Genomic DNA, 16,630 nt, shown 5'->3' on the forward strand with positions numbered 1-16,630 from the left:
GCTCTCCGCCCCCCGCCTGCCTCTCTGCCTACTTGTGCTCTCTGTCAAATAAATAAATAAAATCTTTAAAAAAAAAAAAAAGAAGAATTCAGTGTGAAAAGTAAATACAGACTGATGAACTAGATCATGGCATGCCCACAGGACAGCATAGCAAGTAGAGCATTATGGCACCGTAATTTACTATTTGATGAAAACACAGCATAAGGAAGACCCGACACTCGGATTTCGTGGACACACATGTGTGAACACAAGACCTGGAAGGGAATACACAAAAATTAAATTAGTTACATTTATGGGACAATGGAGGATTCTTTTCTTTGTGAATTTGCTTTGAGAGCTCTGTGCATTCCTCATGCTTTGGGGCAGGGTCAGGGTTAGGCTGCTTCATGGACACTCCTGGGCTGCCTGCTGGTGTCAGGAAGCTTCAGGGCAGGAGAAGGAGACAGTGCAGGGCACGAGGAATTTGCCGGGGAAGAGAAAGGGCAGAGGAGGTATGGCTTGAGTGGAGACAATTCTGAAGTTCTAGTACGTGCTAAATCTGGGAAACAGCCATGGGACAGCTATTTTGGCCGCAGTTATGTTAGCCAAAGCCCAGCAGGGCCTTGGTGTGGACACACCGAGCATCTGCTGTTTCAGCGATTTCCAGGTTACACCGACGATCAACAACATGGGATTATTTATACCCTGGCGAGGGTGTAAACCTGAATCACAGCCCTTCTGGCTTGACAGGCAGCCCTGCCTACTGTCCCCACCACTGTGCCTCGGCTGGGCCAGTGTTTCTCCACTCCACCCTGAGTTCTCAGTCACTTTGGATGGGAAAAATAGCCCCGGGCGAAAGTGAAGGGGTCTCAAACCCCCAGCCTGCGGGTGGCGGAGAGGGTGAGTGGTTGAAACCAGGTATGGTTCAGAGGTGCTCTGTAGACAAAGAAAACGCGGGTGTCAACCCTGACTTAACTTTTGGATAGCAGTATTGACTTCGGGAGTTTTTATTATTCTTCACTGTTATTTTTATGTAAAGAGTCAGAAGGGGACGATTAGACTGGAGGTGCACATGGGGCGCCTGGCTGGCTCAGTGCATGGAGATCGTGACTCTTGATCCCGGGGCTGAGGGTTGAGCCCCACTTTGGCTGTGGAGATTACTTTATAAATAATGACAAACCTGAAGAAAAGATTTGTGGTGCACTTTTGCTGCCCTTTATGGGGGTAGGGTGGACATAGGGGGAATCGGCATTGTGACAATCCTGACCTGTCAAGGTCTCCACATTCACAGTGGCTTCAGTCTCTGGAGCATTTTCTCTAAATGAGCTAGCTACAGGACTGAAAGAAGAAGTCATTCGTAATAAACTTTCAGCTCATGGCTCATTAGCAGACCACACTCTTGCAAGTGCACTGCAAAAGAAATTTTTTTAAAGTCTGTATTGACATTTTGAATAACGTAATCACATTACCTTGCACTTTTTATGTTAAAAATATTAATCTGGTTAACATGAACATTTTAAATATAGCACAATTTTTGTATTCCTGTTATTCACAAAAAGTCTTTTTTTAAAATTTTAATCACACATAGCTTCAGAAAAATCAGAGCCTCTGAGCTTCCTCAACCTCTGGCAGCCCTGGCCCTGTTCAGTGGAGAGAGGAAGGTGTCACCCCTTGTCCCATTAGCCAGGATGGATGCTGTCAGCACATCAGGACAGAAAAAATGAAACACACGTCGAGGTTGAACTGGCCGTCTTTTCCATGCTGCGTTATTCCCTTGGTGCCCATCTTAGGTTATTTGTGCTTGTCTTCCTGCTCCCCTCCAGATTGCAAGCTCTTTATCGAGTCGTAAAGTGAGCCCCAGAGAGGGGACTTGGCTTGCATAAGGTCAGCGGGCAGGGAGCAGCCGCGCTGGGGCCCGAGGCCAAGTCTTGCCCAGCCGCCTTGTCACACTGTGCAGTCATCCGCTGGCCTATTTTGGAGGAATTCCTGCTCAGAGCTGCTGCTGTTTTCATCAGACCAAACACACCTCGGGGAGCCGCTTCCTCTCTATGACCCAGAAACAGGTGGAAAAGGGCAGTGCAGCTGTTATTTAATAATGTGCCCATTCTCATTATCATCCCACAGCCTTATACTTACAAAATAGTGTTGATATCAATGAACGGCAGGCCCAAAGCTCTGATTTTTCTCTTTGCTGGACCCAGGAGCTCTGGCCCCTGCATTCTCCCAAAGCCGGCTCTCGCTCCTCTCTAAATCTCCCACTGTTCGTCAGGGAGGTGTTGAGTGTGGCGGCTAGTTGGTGAACACTGCAGGGCTGGGGGTGCGGGGTTGGGTCGGGGTGAGGGGGCAGGCCTGGCCTGATGCTGCTGCCGGCCAGCACAAGCTGGTACTTGTTTGGGAGGCAGCTCTGAACATCCTGCCTGAGCTTCCTCTGTGACCCGAAGCCCACTTCTAGGCACCTGTTCTAGAGAAATGCTCACGCCATTGGAAACCACCAGAATGTCTGGCAGTAGGGAAATTGCTCAGTAAGCTGTGAGCTATCCATTCCTTTGGGATGCTATGAAGTGCTTTGATAAAATGAGGGGGGTCCCTTTGTGCCGACCTGGGAAGATCTCCAAGACGTGCCACTTAATGACAAGAAGCTGCCCGGTGATGATCCAGGAGGTGTATATACTTTGAGCCCTAGGTGTTGGGGGATGGGGATCCAGGAGGGCACGTGATGTAGTGAGCACTGGCTATTACAGAAGACTGATGAATCACAGACCGGGACCTCTGAAACCAATAACACATTATATGTTAATTAATTGAATTAAAATAATTTTTTTAAAAAAGAGCCCTAAGTGTAACTCTGGGAGAAACTGGAAGGCTACAGGCCTGGGTGTGGTGACCTTGTGACCCGGGTCGTTCTGTGCTTTTGGTAGTGATGGGTTGGGGGGGTGGGTGGGCAGCCTTTCTTTGCATAGTGGATGTATTGTAGTTTCTTTCTATTGCAAACAGTGCCGTGATTAGTACCGCTGCGCAGATGACTTTACACATCCAGGCAGGTGTATCTGTGAGAGAAACTCCCAAAAACAGAATCTCTAGGTCAAAAGGCCATTGCATGGGTGATTTGACAGACATCACAAAACCCCCTGTGTCGCAGTTAACGCCATTTTGCTCTTCCACAAGTCACAGGAATGGGCCTTTTTGAAGAAAATTAAGGGGATGTTCACGTAAGATAAAATGAACCATTTTAATGTGTACAATTCAGTGGCATTTAGTACGTTCACCACGAGGTGGGGACTTTGTTTGCAGTACTTGGAAGGGGCTTACACTGAGAATGCGTTTGTGACTCCTTGTTTAATTAAAAATGAAAAGAAAAATGAGAGAGTATGGGCTTCAGAGTCAGACAGCCCTGGGTCTGGAGCTGGGGGCTGCCCTTCACTGTTGTGTGACCCCAGGGAATTTACTAGGTCCACGTGAGGCTCCGTTCCCCCTGTTGGAGACGGAGAAGAAAGCTCACACCGTGGGGCTAATGAGAAGATTCGATGTGGGGCCGTGGGAAGGCAGCTGGTTCCTCTCAGCAGGAAATGGTGGCTCCTTCCCCCCCCTCCCATGCAACTCTGGAGGCGGCCCTGTTCTCAACAGCCCTGGTTCAAATCCCACCTCCCCCTTACCTCTGTGCCATTGTAGGCAAGTGCCCAACCTTTTTGAGCCTGTTTCAACATATGCCATGAGAAGAGCAGGCTGTGGGGAGGACTGAGAAGATAACACACACGGGGGCGCCTGGGTGGCTCTGTCCGTTAGTTGTCTGCCTTGGGCTCGGGTCATGATCCCAAGATCCTAGGATCGAGTCCCGCCTCAGGCTCCCTACTCGGCAGGGATTCTGCTTCTCCCTCTCCCCCTGCTTGTGCTCTCTCTGTCAAAGAAATAAACGAAATCTTAAAAAAAAAAAAAAAAAGAAAAGAAAAAAGAAGAGAACACATAGGAAGTTTTTAGAGCAGCGCCGGCTGCGCAGTAAAGGCTCACGCCATGGGGACCATTAGGATTTTTGGCAGCCCCTGGCTGAGTGCCTGGCAAGCTCAGTGCCTGCTGGGTGAAGGACCCCATTCGGGATGACTGCTGCCCTCTGCTCTCTGATGCAGGGCCATTGGGGCCAACCCTCTGTACTGCGACTGCCACCTCCGCTGGTTGTCCGGCTGGGTGAAGACAGGCTATAAGGAACCGGGCATTGCCCGCTGTGCGGGGCCCCCAGACATGGAGGGCAAGCTGCTCCTCACCACGCCTGCCAAGAAGTTTGAATGCCAAGGTGAGCCCAGGAGCATGAGAGCAGGGGCTGGGGCGGGGCTGTAGGTACACGGTTGCATCCCCACCACCTGCTGCCAGGGGCCTACAGGACCTGTCTAATTCTGGCAAGGCCTTCCAGGGTCTCCTGTGTCCCCATGGTGACCAGCTGAGTGGGGGGTCAGGTGGCAGGAATGATGGGCCTGCTGCTTGTTAGCATGGCTACCTTCTTTCTATTCTTGATGTCCAGCGAACGAGAAAAGCTGGGTCGAACAGCTCAGGCTGTGAGGGCCTTAATCCTCTCCCTGGGGTTATGTAAGGAAAATAAAAATAGTAGCAGCGTTTCCCGACACTCCCAGCCTCTCAGCAGCAGGAGGGCTCAGGGCTCCCTTTGGTAGAAATTGTGCTTGGCCCTGATCCCCCCCCCCCCCCCCCAAGCCACTGGACCCCACTGTCACTCTCCTGACATTTGCAGAAACACAGGGCCCGAGAGTGATTGGGGACTCCACACACTTTGCCCTGAAGCTGCCTCACCTGGGGTGTCTGGAAATTCTCCTTCAGAGGTGGATTGGCTGATTGACTGATGGCCCGGGAGCTCAGCTGAGCCGAGAGGGGGCTGAGGGCTGCCCCAGGTCCAGCTGTGTGCCCCGGGGGCCAGCAGGGGGCCCAGCCCCTGCGCTCTGCAAGCTCACAGCCCTCCATCGGAAATGAAACTGACAGCCCTGGGTTAATGGTCACCTGGCATGCAGGCTGCTGTCACGGGGGTAACCTTTCAGAGGTCCCTGATCTGTGGCTTGGCTGTTGGCAGCAAAACATTGATTCAGTATTTAACTAATGGTTATTAGGTGGTATTGGTAAGTTAAGAACATTTTTTGTTGAAATATAACATTCATAACATCAAGGGACACACATCATAAGTGTGTGTGTGGGGCGTGTCCCTGGATTTTCTCAGACTGAACACACCAGGGAAATAGCACCCAGAGGAAGGAACAGAATCCCAGTACCTGGGAAATCCACTCATGCTTCCTTCCAGTGAAAAGTGTTTGTCTCTTAAGGCTCACGCCTCTTCAGCAGGACCAATATTTCTCCATTTCTAGAAAGAGACCGGAGTGGAAACCTGAGTTTTATTCTTGTGAGGTCCTCATTCCCCTCACAGGTGGAGCCCCTGGCAGCCTGGCTGCTGGCTCTTGGCCCACTTCCAAGTTCAGGGAAGAGGACGCGTGAGTCCTGCAGGGGCTGGAGAAGGTCTTGCCTGTGGTGTTGGGACAGTCTCTCCCACCCCCTTTCAGCCTTGGAGAGAAACAACTTGAAGGCAAATGTACTTTTTCCTCCTGAGCATAGTCCCTTGCAGACCCGTGCCCCTCCCTGCCGAGGTGGCGGCCTGCAGACTCCTGCTCCTTGGGATGGGGCTGGGGTGGGGAGCCAGAGCCCACCTCGGTCATTGTGATTGTGACGCCCTCACACTGATGGCTTTGCCCTGACACTATGTGGGGGCTCCATGGGCATCCAGCACCCGCCCATTGAGTACATTCCAATTAGCATATTTAGTCCTCATGGCCCCCGAGGAAGGTGCTGCAACTAACCTCACTTTATAGAGGCTGAGGGGAGGCGGGCTGAGAAAGGAGGGCGTGAACGTGACCCAGAGGAAATAGAGAGAGGGCCCAACATTTCCCTGGGGAGAGGACTTCCGCCGCTCTCCCTGAGGGCTGTCCTGCCCTCCTCTCCCTTCTGCTCTAACACCTCCCCCCCCCCCGCCTCAGGTCCCCCAACCCTGGCTGTCCAGGCCAAGTGTGATCCCTGCTTGTCCAGCCCGTGCCAGAACGAGGGCACCTGCCATAATGACCCCCTCGAGGGCTACAGGTGCGCCTGCTCCAGCGGCTATAAGGTGAGGGGAGGCTGGGCCCGGGGAGGAGGAGGGCTGTTCTTTCCAGGAAAGACGGGGTTGGGCTGGCTTGTCCACCGTGTCCAGGGCAGGCGCATGAGGGAGTGTTTAATCAATGACTTAGCATGTGAACGAGTGAATGAATGAATGAAGGAAAGAAGAGGTCACTCCTGGGGCCAGGGCGGCTTGCTGCTGCGGGGCTGGCTGTTTCTGTTGGCTCACAGCAATCCCGGGGTCTTTCTGAGGTCCTCATCACTCACTTTGCCCCCCCCCCCAGGGCCGAAACTGTGAGGTGTCCCTGGACAGCTGCTCCAGCAGCCCCTGTGGCAACGGAGGGACCTGCCACCCACAGGAGGGCGACGATGCTGGCTTCATGTGAGTTGCCTGGGGGGCGGGGGGGGGGTACCAGAACCTGGTGGGAGGGGTGCTGACGGTTCTAGCACCCAAGCCTGGGTGCCCTCCCTCCTCCAAGTGGGATGACCCCACGCTCCCTGTGTTAGAGGAGGAGGTGGGGCTGTGCTGGGGAGGGCAGCTAGAGACCCCTCCATGCCAGGCTGGACCCCTGTTGCCCGGAGAGATGGGGGCCTGCTAAGTCTCAGCAGCATGGAGGGCTGGGGCTCAGAGCTGTGGGGCATGCCCATCCCTGCCCCAGGCCTCTCCCTGCTCATGCCAGGGGCCAGAGGGTCTTCTGATGGTCCTGGTAATCCGTGGCCAAGGGCATATGTGGTGGCAATGCTGACAGGCAGTGCAGGGGTGTTTTAAACCCCCTTAATCTCCACTAACTCCCAAGGCCTCTGACCTGGAGTCAAACAGCTGCTTGCTGTGCCCATGTTGCCTGAAGGCAGGGCCCCTCACCCACTGCTTGGTATTAGGCTGCCTGTAAGACAGGTGGGGAGGCCTTCCCAGAGGTGGGGCAAGTCCCAGGCCATCCGTGGCCTCTCCCCATGATCTGGGTCCCACTGGTCACACCTGGGTAGCCGATGCCCACCCCGCCTTGGACTTGGTGAAGGGCCAGCCCTCCTGACTCCTGTCTGACCTTCCCATGTAAGCGCCCCCACCACGGATTTCCCCCAGGCCCCTTCAAGGAGCCCCCCACCTCCCCAGAGCTCTCCTGGAGTTTTTCCAGAGGAATATATAGTGTTTAGTTGCTGAAAATAAACTGTCAAGTGAACAAATCTTCTCTCTGGAAAATGATGTCGAATCTGCTTGGCAAGAATGGCCAGACTTGCCTTTGCAAACCCGAATGGCCAGATGTAAAAAATAAAACACTAAACAGGCTCTCACAGGTCGTCACCTTGGAAACAGCATCCTTACAATCGTCTCCCTCCTCCTCTGGGCTTTGGCAACTGCTCCATCCAGCCCACCCACCCCCCACACCCTCTAGACTCTTGGGGAGGGGTGTTCTATGGAGCTTGGGGGGCTGAGAGGACCCCTCTGCAGAGGGCGGGTGCAGCTGGGGTAGCCCCCTCCAAACTGGAACTCTGAGCTTCTTACCTTTGTGCACATTCACCCGCGCCAAACAGATGTTTAAACTACATCTCCTCTTGTACGTTCTTAGAGTGAGTGACAGCCAGCATTTTTCAGTGTTAGTTGAACTGTTTATTATAAAAGAGTTAATTTCCAGGATACTGTAAATATGAACCTTTAAAAATCTCCCTTTTTAGTTCACTTTTATCATTTTCCAGTGGAATCTGATAAACACAGCAATTTGATCTCATTTTTAAAAAAAATCACCCCAACAAGCTCATTTAACAGCATAAACCTGTTATTTCCTTCCTTTCCTCCTCGAACTAGTATTTCGATTTTACTCCTCACCCCCACCTCCATTTCTCTTCCAATGTCTATGTTCTGATGCTTGAGTCTGTTCGTAAGCCCGCTGCCCTACTTCTTTGCCACCCATGTGGGGATATAAGTTTATAGATTTTTGTTTCTTGTCACCATCAACCTCTGAAAAGTATCCTTTGCAGAGTTGTCATTACAATTGTCAACAATTGTAATGACATTATTAGCAACAATGGAAACCCAACTCTACAAACTTTGGTAATTGTTACACATGAAGGAAAATGTTACAACTTGTAGTGAGCTAGGTGGGGCATTTTGTGTGTGCTTTTCTTCTAACTGGTTCCTGTGTCCCAGGGTGAATGGGACAGAATGAGAGAAGGCTCAGCATCCAACATGTTCCTTTTAAAATCTATGTAGACAGGGGCGCCTGGGTGGCTCAGTGGGTTAAGCCGCTGCCTTCGGCTCGGGTCATGATCTCAGGGTCCTGGGATCGAGTCCCGCATCGGGCTCTCTGCTCTGCAGGGAGCCTGCTTCCTCCTCTCCCTCTCTCTGCCTGTCTGCCTGCTTGTGATCTCTGTCTGTCAAATAAATAAATAAAATCTTTAAAAAAAAAAATCTATGTAGACAGCTAGAAATGTTGGAAAGTTTGTGCACATAAATCACTGGGATTAGAAGTTTTATTGTAGCATGTCACTCAATTATTTGAAACCCTTCCGAGTTTATATGCCCAAACCCCAGACTGATCTGTCATCAAAAGTTATTTTTAATGCTCGATCAGCTGACCATTCAGTGATTTTTTTTTTTCTTTTTTAAATACACAGAACTGGAAAGTCTTGCAAAAGTGTTTGTCCAGTCGGGAAACCTCTGCCTTCTTAATTGTCCCTTTATTTGGTGCGTGAGGGTTTTAGGCTCTAGCAGTTCCAGCTCACACTCAGGCTGGGGAGGTGTGTGTGTGTTTCAGAAGCTCTGGAGTAGGTCTTTTCAGGCAACAGTTCAAGTTCTGTGCAGAACTTGAAGGGTCTGGAAAATTCTCAGACCTCTCTGACCCACCTATCACTTGGAAGACCCCGGGTGCTCCCTGGGGGAAGTCTCCATGAGCCGACTCCTGCTCCCCCTCCAGCCCTGTTCTCACCTCATCCCTGATGTATGAGCTAAGTGTCCCTGGCCTCTGCCCACCCTTCCCAGCCTCCGTGTGGCACCATCCCAGGACTTCCCCACTCTCGTGTGGTTGCCTATCTCCTCGTTGTCTCTCCAACTAGATTGTGAGTAAGTTCTCAGAGTCCAGGGCTGTTTGATTCACTCTAACCCCAGCACCTAGTGAGGGCCTGGCCCGAGATGGGGACCAGAGCTCTGGGATGAGGATAGTCCCCAGGAGACACGGGCTTCCACCGGTGCCTCAGGAAGGCTGCTGGCCTGACTCGGGCCCACCTGGTGCGCTCTCCTCACCCGCTGCCCTCAGGTGTTCCTGTCCCACCGGCTTTGAAGGACCAACTTGTGAGGTGAATACGGACGACTGTGGGGAGCACGCCTGTGCCAATGGGGGTGTGTGTGTGGACGGCGTGGGCAACCACAGCTGCAGGTGCCCCCTGCAGTACACCGGTAAGCGCGGTGGGTTTCACGTCCTGAGCCTGTTCCTGGCGGTGGAAGGGCCGCGGCAGGTTTCTGCTGGCCCAGCTGCCTGGCAGAGCATGGCAGCAGCTTCTCTCCTCCTTCCTCCTTCCCCAGGAAGGGCCTGTGAGCAGCTGGTGGACTTCTGCTCCCCAGATTTGAACCCATGTCAGCAGGAGGCCCAGTGTGTGGCTACTCCAGACGGGCCCAGGTCAGTGTTGCCGGGTTTCAGGGCCAGACAAGGGCATGGGCCTTGAAGTCCCCTCATCTCTGTTCTCCCCGTTTTAGTTCCTTCCTTGTCAAGTGGGTTTGGTCCTGGCTACACAGGGTCCCTGTGAGTCAGTGTGGGGACAGGGTAGTGGTGGATGCCTTGACTGCTCTGAGCCTGTCTTCCCCTCTGCGAAGTGGGCCTCCCCCCAGCCCCGGTGGCTTCCTCCTGGGGTGGTTGTGAGGGACAGATGAGCAAACGCGTGGAAAGCGCTTCGCTCCAAGACTGACATCTGGTAGGTGCTCTGTAAAGGGCTCTTAGCTTTCCAGATCCACTATTTCTCCTCCCCCAAATACAAAATGCACAAAACTCTGAAAGGCAAAAGCCCACTTGATAGCAAAATCTGGTCTGACCAGAACATATTTGGTAATAAAACCTGACTCGCAGGATTACAAAGCTACTTAGGGTCACTATTCTTGCCATGTAGTTTGAACGTACGTAGAATTTGCTGCAGAAATGTGAACATGTTTAACTAAGGAGCTGCCCCAGATCCCATCGCTGTGTTACATAATGCTTTAGGCCTTGTATAACCTTTCCAAAATCCCAAAACTTCAGAATTGCAAAACCTGTCTGGATAAGAGGTCTTTGACTGTTGTCACCTTCCTTGTTCCTGGCTTACATGGAAGTGCATGGTCACAAGAAGAAGATTACATGAAGGTCATGGGCTTTTAAAATGTTTCCAGCTGCAGTTTTGTAAACACAGTCCCGTTTCTGGGACCCGTTCCACCAGTCAGGACAGCACAGGTGGCCAGGGTTGAAAGCCTGCGGCTGAGGGACCAAACCCCAGGGACTCAGGCGAGGGTGGGGAGTGGCGCCTCCCACGGAGCTCACGGTCCAGCAGGGGCCACCCACGGACAGGGGCAGGAAGCAAGAGAGCGGGGTTCCTGAGGCCTGGTCTGAGACCGAGGGGGTGCCCGGGAGCTGAAGCTGCCGCACTTGCCGGTGAGCTGCTGGGGTGGAGTTGGCACAGCAGACCGAGCAGCAGTGGTAGACCAAGGGGTTCACCGGCTGCTCAGATGAGGGGCTGGACCTCAGGTAGTGGACTAAAGCAGGACTGACCCCCACCCTCCCCTTTGGAGGGAGGACGGGCCTCACTGCGCTATGCCTGGGACTCAGCGGGCATTCAGTACACTCACTGAGTGAGTGAGTGGGCAGAGGCTTAGCTACCGCAGCATTGTTCAGACTGCAGCACAAGCCCTAGTCGTGGCCTGTGAGCCAAACAGTGGGTCAAGATGAACATTAAAAACTAAAATAGAGGGGTATCTGGTGGCTCAGGTTGTGATCTCAGGCTTAGTGCTCAGGGCGGAGTCTGCTTGTCCCTCTCCCTATGCTTTTCCCCCTGCTCGTGCTCTCTCTCAGGAATAAAAAAAAAAAAAAACAACAAAAAACTAAAATAGAGAAACTATCTGAAAATCATGCCATTTTATGTAGTAAGGAGTAGTATTATGGTGTAAACTGGCTTTAGGGGTGTGTGTGTGTGTGTGTGTACATATATGTACCCATATGTATTATTTGGGTAGAAAAGTATTTAAGAGCTTGAAAAACAGAATAAAAAATATCCAGGCAGGAGCAGAGCATCTGCCTGCCAGGTTGTGTGATTGAGCTGTGGATTTTGCAGTTTAGTTTGGAGGAGTTTCCCATAGGGATCTCTTGATGGCAGCTGGGAGGGCTTCCTGGAGGAGGTGTGGTGTTGCCCAGGTTGGACTGAGGCAGGGAGATAGAAGAGGATGTGCGAGAATCAATAGGCATGAAGGCAGGGAAGTGCTGGTGGGGTGGGGATTGCTGCCAGTAGAGACAGGTCTGACCACAGGGTGGGCCTAATTGGGGGTGGGTGCAGAGCAGGGGGTGTCTTGCAAGGCTGTGACTGAAGTTAGGTGGAGTGTGCTCTGTCTGTGACAGGCAGATGGCTGCTTTCCAGGTGATGGGAGCAGCACAGTAGAGCTGGGGGCTGGGGACTGGCCTGGCATCCCTGAGCAGGGGTGCTAGGTTTGCTGGAGCAGGGCTAGGAGGCTGGTCCAGTGGATTCGGGGATGCTGAAGAGAGCTAGTTGAGCCCTACGATGCAGGGCCTTGTTCTGCTGAGCAGGTTGAGAGGGGCTGAACTTTGGCCTTGGATGTGCTGTCAGTGGTCAGGGTGGGTCCTCCGTGATGAGCTCCCCTTCTCCTGCCACTGGATAGCCAACCTCCCAGCCCAGAATCTGCCCCCACACAGAAGCCCACACAAGCTCTCTTCCTGTACCAGAAAAGGGTCCCAGGATGCGCTGGGGGACATCTTTCTCTCTAGGGCTCTGTTTGACCTCCTGGTTGTCCCACAAATGCATGGGCCTTAAGGTTCTCGGTCACACCCATGGCCCCCAGGCCCCACAGGCTTCTGAGGGACTGACTGCCCCCCCAATCCTCTCCCTCACCCGTTTGCCCCCCACTCCTGTTCACCCCTCCACCCATCCCCCCAACCCCGTTCGCCTCCCAGGTGTGAGTGTGCACCAGGTTATGCAGGTGACAGCTGCAGTGAGAACGAGGATGACTGCAGGGACCACCGCTGCCAGCACGGGGCCCAGTGTGTGGACGAAGTCAACAGCTACTCCTGCCTCTGTGCTGAGGGCTACAGGTGAGTGGCCCCAGGGCACCGTGAGCGACTGAGGCCTCCTAGCTTCCAGCCCCAGAGCTGGCCGGAGCACCCAAGCACAGCTGGTGGGAGGGAGGAAGGGTCTGAGCCTGGAAGTTGGATCCTGGGGGTCTGACCGTGGCTATGCCTCCCCAGGTGTGTGACCTTGGGGAAGTTCCCCAGTCACTGAGATCATAAGCACAGGGTCCCTAAACTGTTTGGTGGAGGGACTGGGAAGTGGGTACAGAGTACTGGCCAGCGCCTGCCACATATCTGTCCAGTGAGCCAGTGAAGACCCGTCCTGGCATAAAGGTGGCTTCTCTGAAAGGTTGGGGTGGGGCATCCCTCCCCTCCTTCGGGCCAGCTACCTCCCATGCTCTCCTTGAGTCTTGTATTTTTTTTTTTAAAGGTTTTATTGAGCTATAATTCACTCAGTTTCTGTATATAATTCAGTGGCTTGTAGTATACTATCAGGATTGAGCATCTATTAACCATAATCAACACTTCCATTACTCCAGGAAGAAACTCTGTTCCTATCTGTCACCCTCCACCCCAGTCTCTGCTCCAGGCAGCCAATAATCTATTACTTGTGTCTATAGAGTTGCTTGTCTGGGATGTTTCCTGTAAGTGGGATCACACCATCTGTGGTCTTCTGTGACTGGCTTCTTTCCCTTGGCATCATGGTTTTGGGCTTCATCTGCGTGGCAGCATGCATTAGAACTGCATTCCTTTTTGTGGCCGACTAGTATTCCATTGTATGGACAGATCCGTTCCTCCACGGAGAGACCTTTCAGTCATTTCCGCTCTCCGAGGCCATGAGGCCTGGTGCTGGGGATGTAGCGTGGGTCAGAACTCCCTGCTGGTGGTCCTGTTCCCTTTTATTTCTTTAGTCATTTGAGTCTTCTCTTGCTTGTTTTTTCTCCTGTGGCAATAGTAAATTTGCTGGCAGACCTGACTGCCCTGAGCTGTGAGTGCTTCTCAAACTTTAATGTACACACGACCTTATTAAGCAGATTCAGGTTTTCTGTTCTGACAGATGCCCAAGGGAGAGCGATGATGCTGTTCCAGGGACCACCCTTGTTTCTCACCTTGTTCTCAGTATCCTTCTGGCTCCTAGTTCTCTTGGGAAAAGTGTTCGTTAGGAGCATCTTCTGTTTCCCATGAGGTTCAGTATTTCTCTCCAGGACCATGGGAGACCTTTTACTCGGCCTTCTCTGACCTGTATCTTTCCCCTTTCAGTGGGCAGTTCTGTGAGGTACCTTCCCCTGCTCCCGCCCCCAGAAGCCCCTGTGAGGGGACTGAGTGCCAGAATGGGGCCAACTGTGTGGACCAGGGCAGCGGGCCCGTGTGCCAGTGCCTCCCAGGCTTTGGCGGCCCTGAGTGTGAGAAGCTGCTCAGTGTCAACTTTGTGGATCGGGACACCTACCTGCAGTTCACGGACCTGCAGAACTGGCCCCGAGCCAACATCACGCTGCAGGTGCGTCGTGCCCAGGGTGCCCGGTCAGAGAAGGGAGTCGGGCAGGTCAGAGCAGTGAGGGGCATCCCTACCTGGGAGAACTGGGAGGAGCCTGTGTTAATTAAAACTCTTTGGATGTGGGTAAAGCAGATGTGGGAAGGTTACTGGGTCACAAAAGCAATCTCCGAGCAGGGAAGGAGGGAACAGGGGAAGGGGTCTCGGGGTCCTCTCCCGCCGCCCTGTCTCGCCTGCTCCTCAGCACCAGTCTCCAGCACTGCACACTCTCCATATGGCTGCAACACAGCCAGAGTTGGCTCTGGGCTTCAGCTCTGGCCTTGTATTTTTAGCCTCCTGGCCCTGGGGCCCTTACTTTGCCATTCCATGTCTTGAATTTCATCTCCCAAGGTCAGTTTGTGGAGGCCTAAAAGCACATCCCACTTGAACGGCACTGTTTGCCCAGCAGTTCTTGGGGACGGAGAAGAGGGAATGGTGCACGATGAAATGATCCAAGTCCACGTGTCCTCCTTGGCCAGCTCTCTTCCTCCAGCTGCACTCCCCACCCCGCAGCCACGTCTTTCTCCTTTGCTCCCAGAGCCCCTAAGCCTCCCAACATGCTCACTGTGCTCCCCCATTTCATCACCTCGCTCACATCCCACCCACGTTCACTGTCTACACTACAAGAACACAGCTAGCCTAACTGCTTGATAAAATGAATTCCCCCACATCCTCCGGCACCTCCAGAGGTGGGTCTGCCCTGCTGCCCCGTTGCAGGCTCCGCCCTGCCAGCTGGTTGGACAGCAGTCACCGACCTCAGGGAAGATTCTGATTGGCCTGCCTTCAGTCACTTGCCTGTCTCTGGCCCAGCCATGAAGTCCAGCCAGATGGGGTGCTATGCTGGGTCCAGCCTGGGCCCTGTGCCAGCCCTATGCGACCAGGGAGTCGCTTTACCACTACACAGAGAAGTGGTGGGGGAAGCGGGACAAGGCAGGATCATGGCCCCTACAGCACTGTAGAGCTCTCCCTCCCAAGACAGCTCCAGCTTTTGCACGCATGGCTCCGGAGACAGGTACTACCTCATGAATGGCTCCTTCCAGCTTGGGGTGGTCATGGCTGTTAAAAGCCTTCGTTTACTTGTCCTCTTGGTGGCTCCCAGAGGTCCACAGAACGGGCTACCTCACGTCCATTGGACTTTCCTCTCTGGGCAGGTGCCCTTAGGTCTCTTACCTGCCCCTCCTAGCACACAGTTTCCAGGCCTCAGCTGGTCCATCTGCCTCTCCTACTGGCAGTGGATGGCATGTGAACCAGGGGCTACTAGCTTCTGTCAGCATCCCTTGGAGGATGTGTCCCCTGGGTAGGCTGGGTTGTCAGGGGCCACCACTCTGCACATAGCACTCGTCTTCCAAATGTGGATCCCCCATCTGCCCCACCTCCCTGGGCCACTGCTATGTGGGAGAGAAAGTGCCCTTGCCCCATAGGTCTCCACGGCAGAGGACAACGGGATCTTGCTGTACAATGGGGACAATGACCACATTGCAGTGGAGCTATACCAGGGTCATGTGCGTGTCAGCTATGACCCAGGCAGCTACCCCAGCTCTGCCATCTACAGGTAAGGCTCCATCATGCCCAATGCCCTCCCTCAGGGTCTCCTGGTTCAAGAGAAGGCAGTTATTGGGACCACCAGAATTGTGCTGCTCCAGTGGGAAGGGCCTTTGAACCATCTAGTGCGGCCCCAGCTTGGAGCTGAGGCCTGAGCAGTGGGCTCACCCTTCCCTATCCCATCTCCTCCTCACTGGGGTTTCTTTAGAAGGGAGAGAGAGATGGTAAGTCGGAAACCCCTGTCCCAAACTGCTCAGCTTTGCCCAGGGAGTTCCAAGGAGGGAAGCAGGAGGGACTGGGCCCTAGGCCACAGTCTACACACCCTCCTCCTTTAGACATGTTATTCCTCGGGAAGCAGCTGTGTACCAGTGGCCTTTCTGGGGAAGGGCCCAGGCAGAGATGGGCCAAACTGAAGCCCATTCCCTGGGGGGGGGGGCACCCCATCTTCTTCCAGTGCCGAGACAATCAATGATGGGCAGTTCCATACCGTTGAGCTGGTCACGTTTGACCAGATGGTGAATCTCTCCATCGATGGAGGCAGTCCCATGACCATGGACAATTTTGGCAAACACTACACGCTGAACAGCGAGGCCCCCCTCTATGTGGGAGGTAAGGACCTGGGGCCCAGGGAGAGGCTGAGGCTCACTTAGGTGATGGCGACAGCCATTCCAGGTGGGGCCTCCGTTGCTCTCTGGCCTAAGGCTTGCCAGGAGGGCTGGTGCCCAGGTCATTGGACTGGGGGATATTCCAGCCCACTGGTGGATGGCCCTTCCCATCTGGAGTCTAGGCTGACCGAGGACAGGTACCTTGGGTTTGGCCTGAGGCCTGGCCTTAAGGGGAGCTGGAGCTTTCCCAGTTGTTTTAAAGAGGGAACCTTTCCTCTTGGCTTTGGACCAGCAGGAGCTTGTCAAGTGTTCAGGGTCCTCGGAGCTCTCCGCGGCCCAGAGCTGCTGCATGAGGCTCCAGCACAGAGTCCCCGCATCAGCTGGGGTGCTCCAGCTGGCTTTCCATGCTTTGTACCTGCAGACATTTCCAGGTCCAGACAAGTCAGGTTTCTGCAATAGTGGGGTTTTCTCAGTGCTGTGGAGGGCCTTGGTGAGACTCTTGAGCAGGAGGGGAGGAGAGAACTCTGAGTTCTTATTCCAGCTCTGTGGTTTATTAGTTGTACAACTTAGGGCAAGTCACTGAGTACCAG

At 53.5% G+C, this 16,630-nt stretch overlaps 1 protein-coding gene across 1 annotated transcript in view; it reads left to right on the top strand.

Moving 5' to 3' along the window:
* SLIT1 (slit guidance ligand 1) overlaps positions 1-16,630 on the top strand; it is a 167,665-nt gene that overhangs the window by 145,832 nt on the left and 5,203 nt on the right. The window contains exons 26-34 of the mRNA XM_004749578.3: positions 4,101-4,264; positions 6,000-6,124; positions 6,399-6,496; positions 9,363-9,502; positions 9,629-9,722; positions 12,249-12,386; positions 13,623-13,860; positions 15,315-15,445; positions 15,890-16,044. Of these exons, the coding sequence (XP_004749635.1) occupies positions 4,101-4,264; positions 6,000-6,124; positions 6,399-6,496; positions 9,363-9,502; positions 9,629-9,722; positions 12,249-12,386; positions 13,623-13,860; positions 15,315-15,445; positions 15,890-16,044 (1,283 nt within the window). The remainder of the gene's footprint in view (positions 1-4,100; positions 4,265-5,999; positions 6,125-6,398; positions 6,497-9,362; positions 9,503-9,628; positions 9,723-12,248; positions 12,387-13,622; positions 13,861-15,314; positions 15,446-15,889; positions 16,045-16,630) is intronic.

Source organism: Mustela putorius, unplaced genomic scaffold, assembly GCF_011764305.1.
Source record: "Mustela putorius furo isolate JIRA1106 unplaced genomic scaffold, ASM1176430v1.1 tig00003909_pilon_pilon_pilon, whole genome shotgun sequence".
In the NCBI taxonomy this organism is placed as follows: Eukaryota; Metazoa; Chordata; class Mammalia; order Carnivora; family Mustelidae; genus Mustela; species Mustela putorius.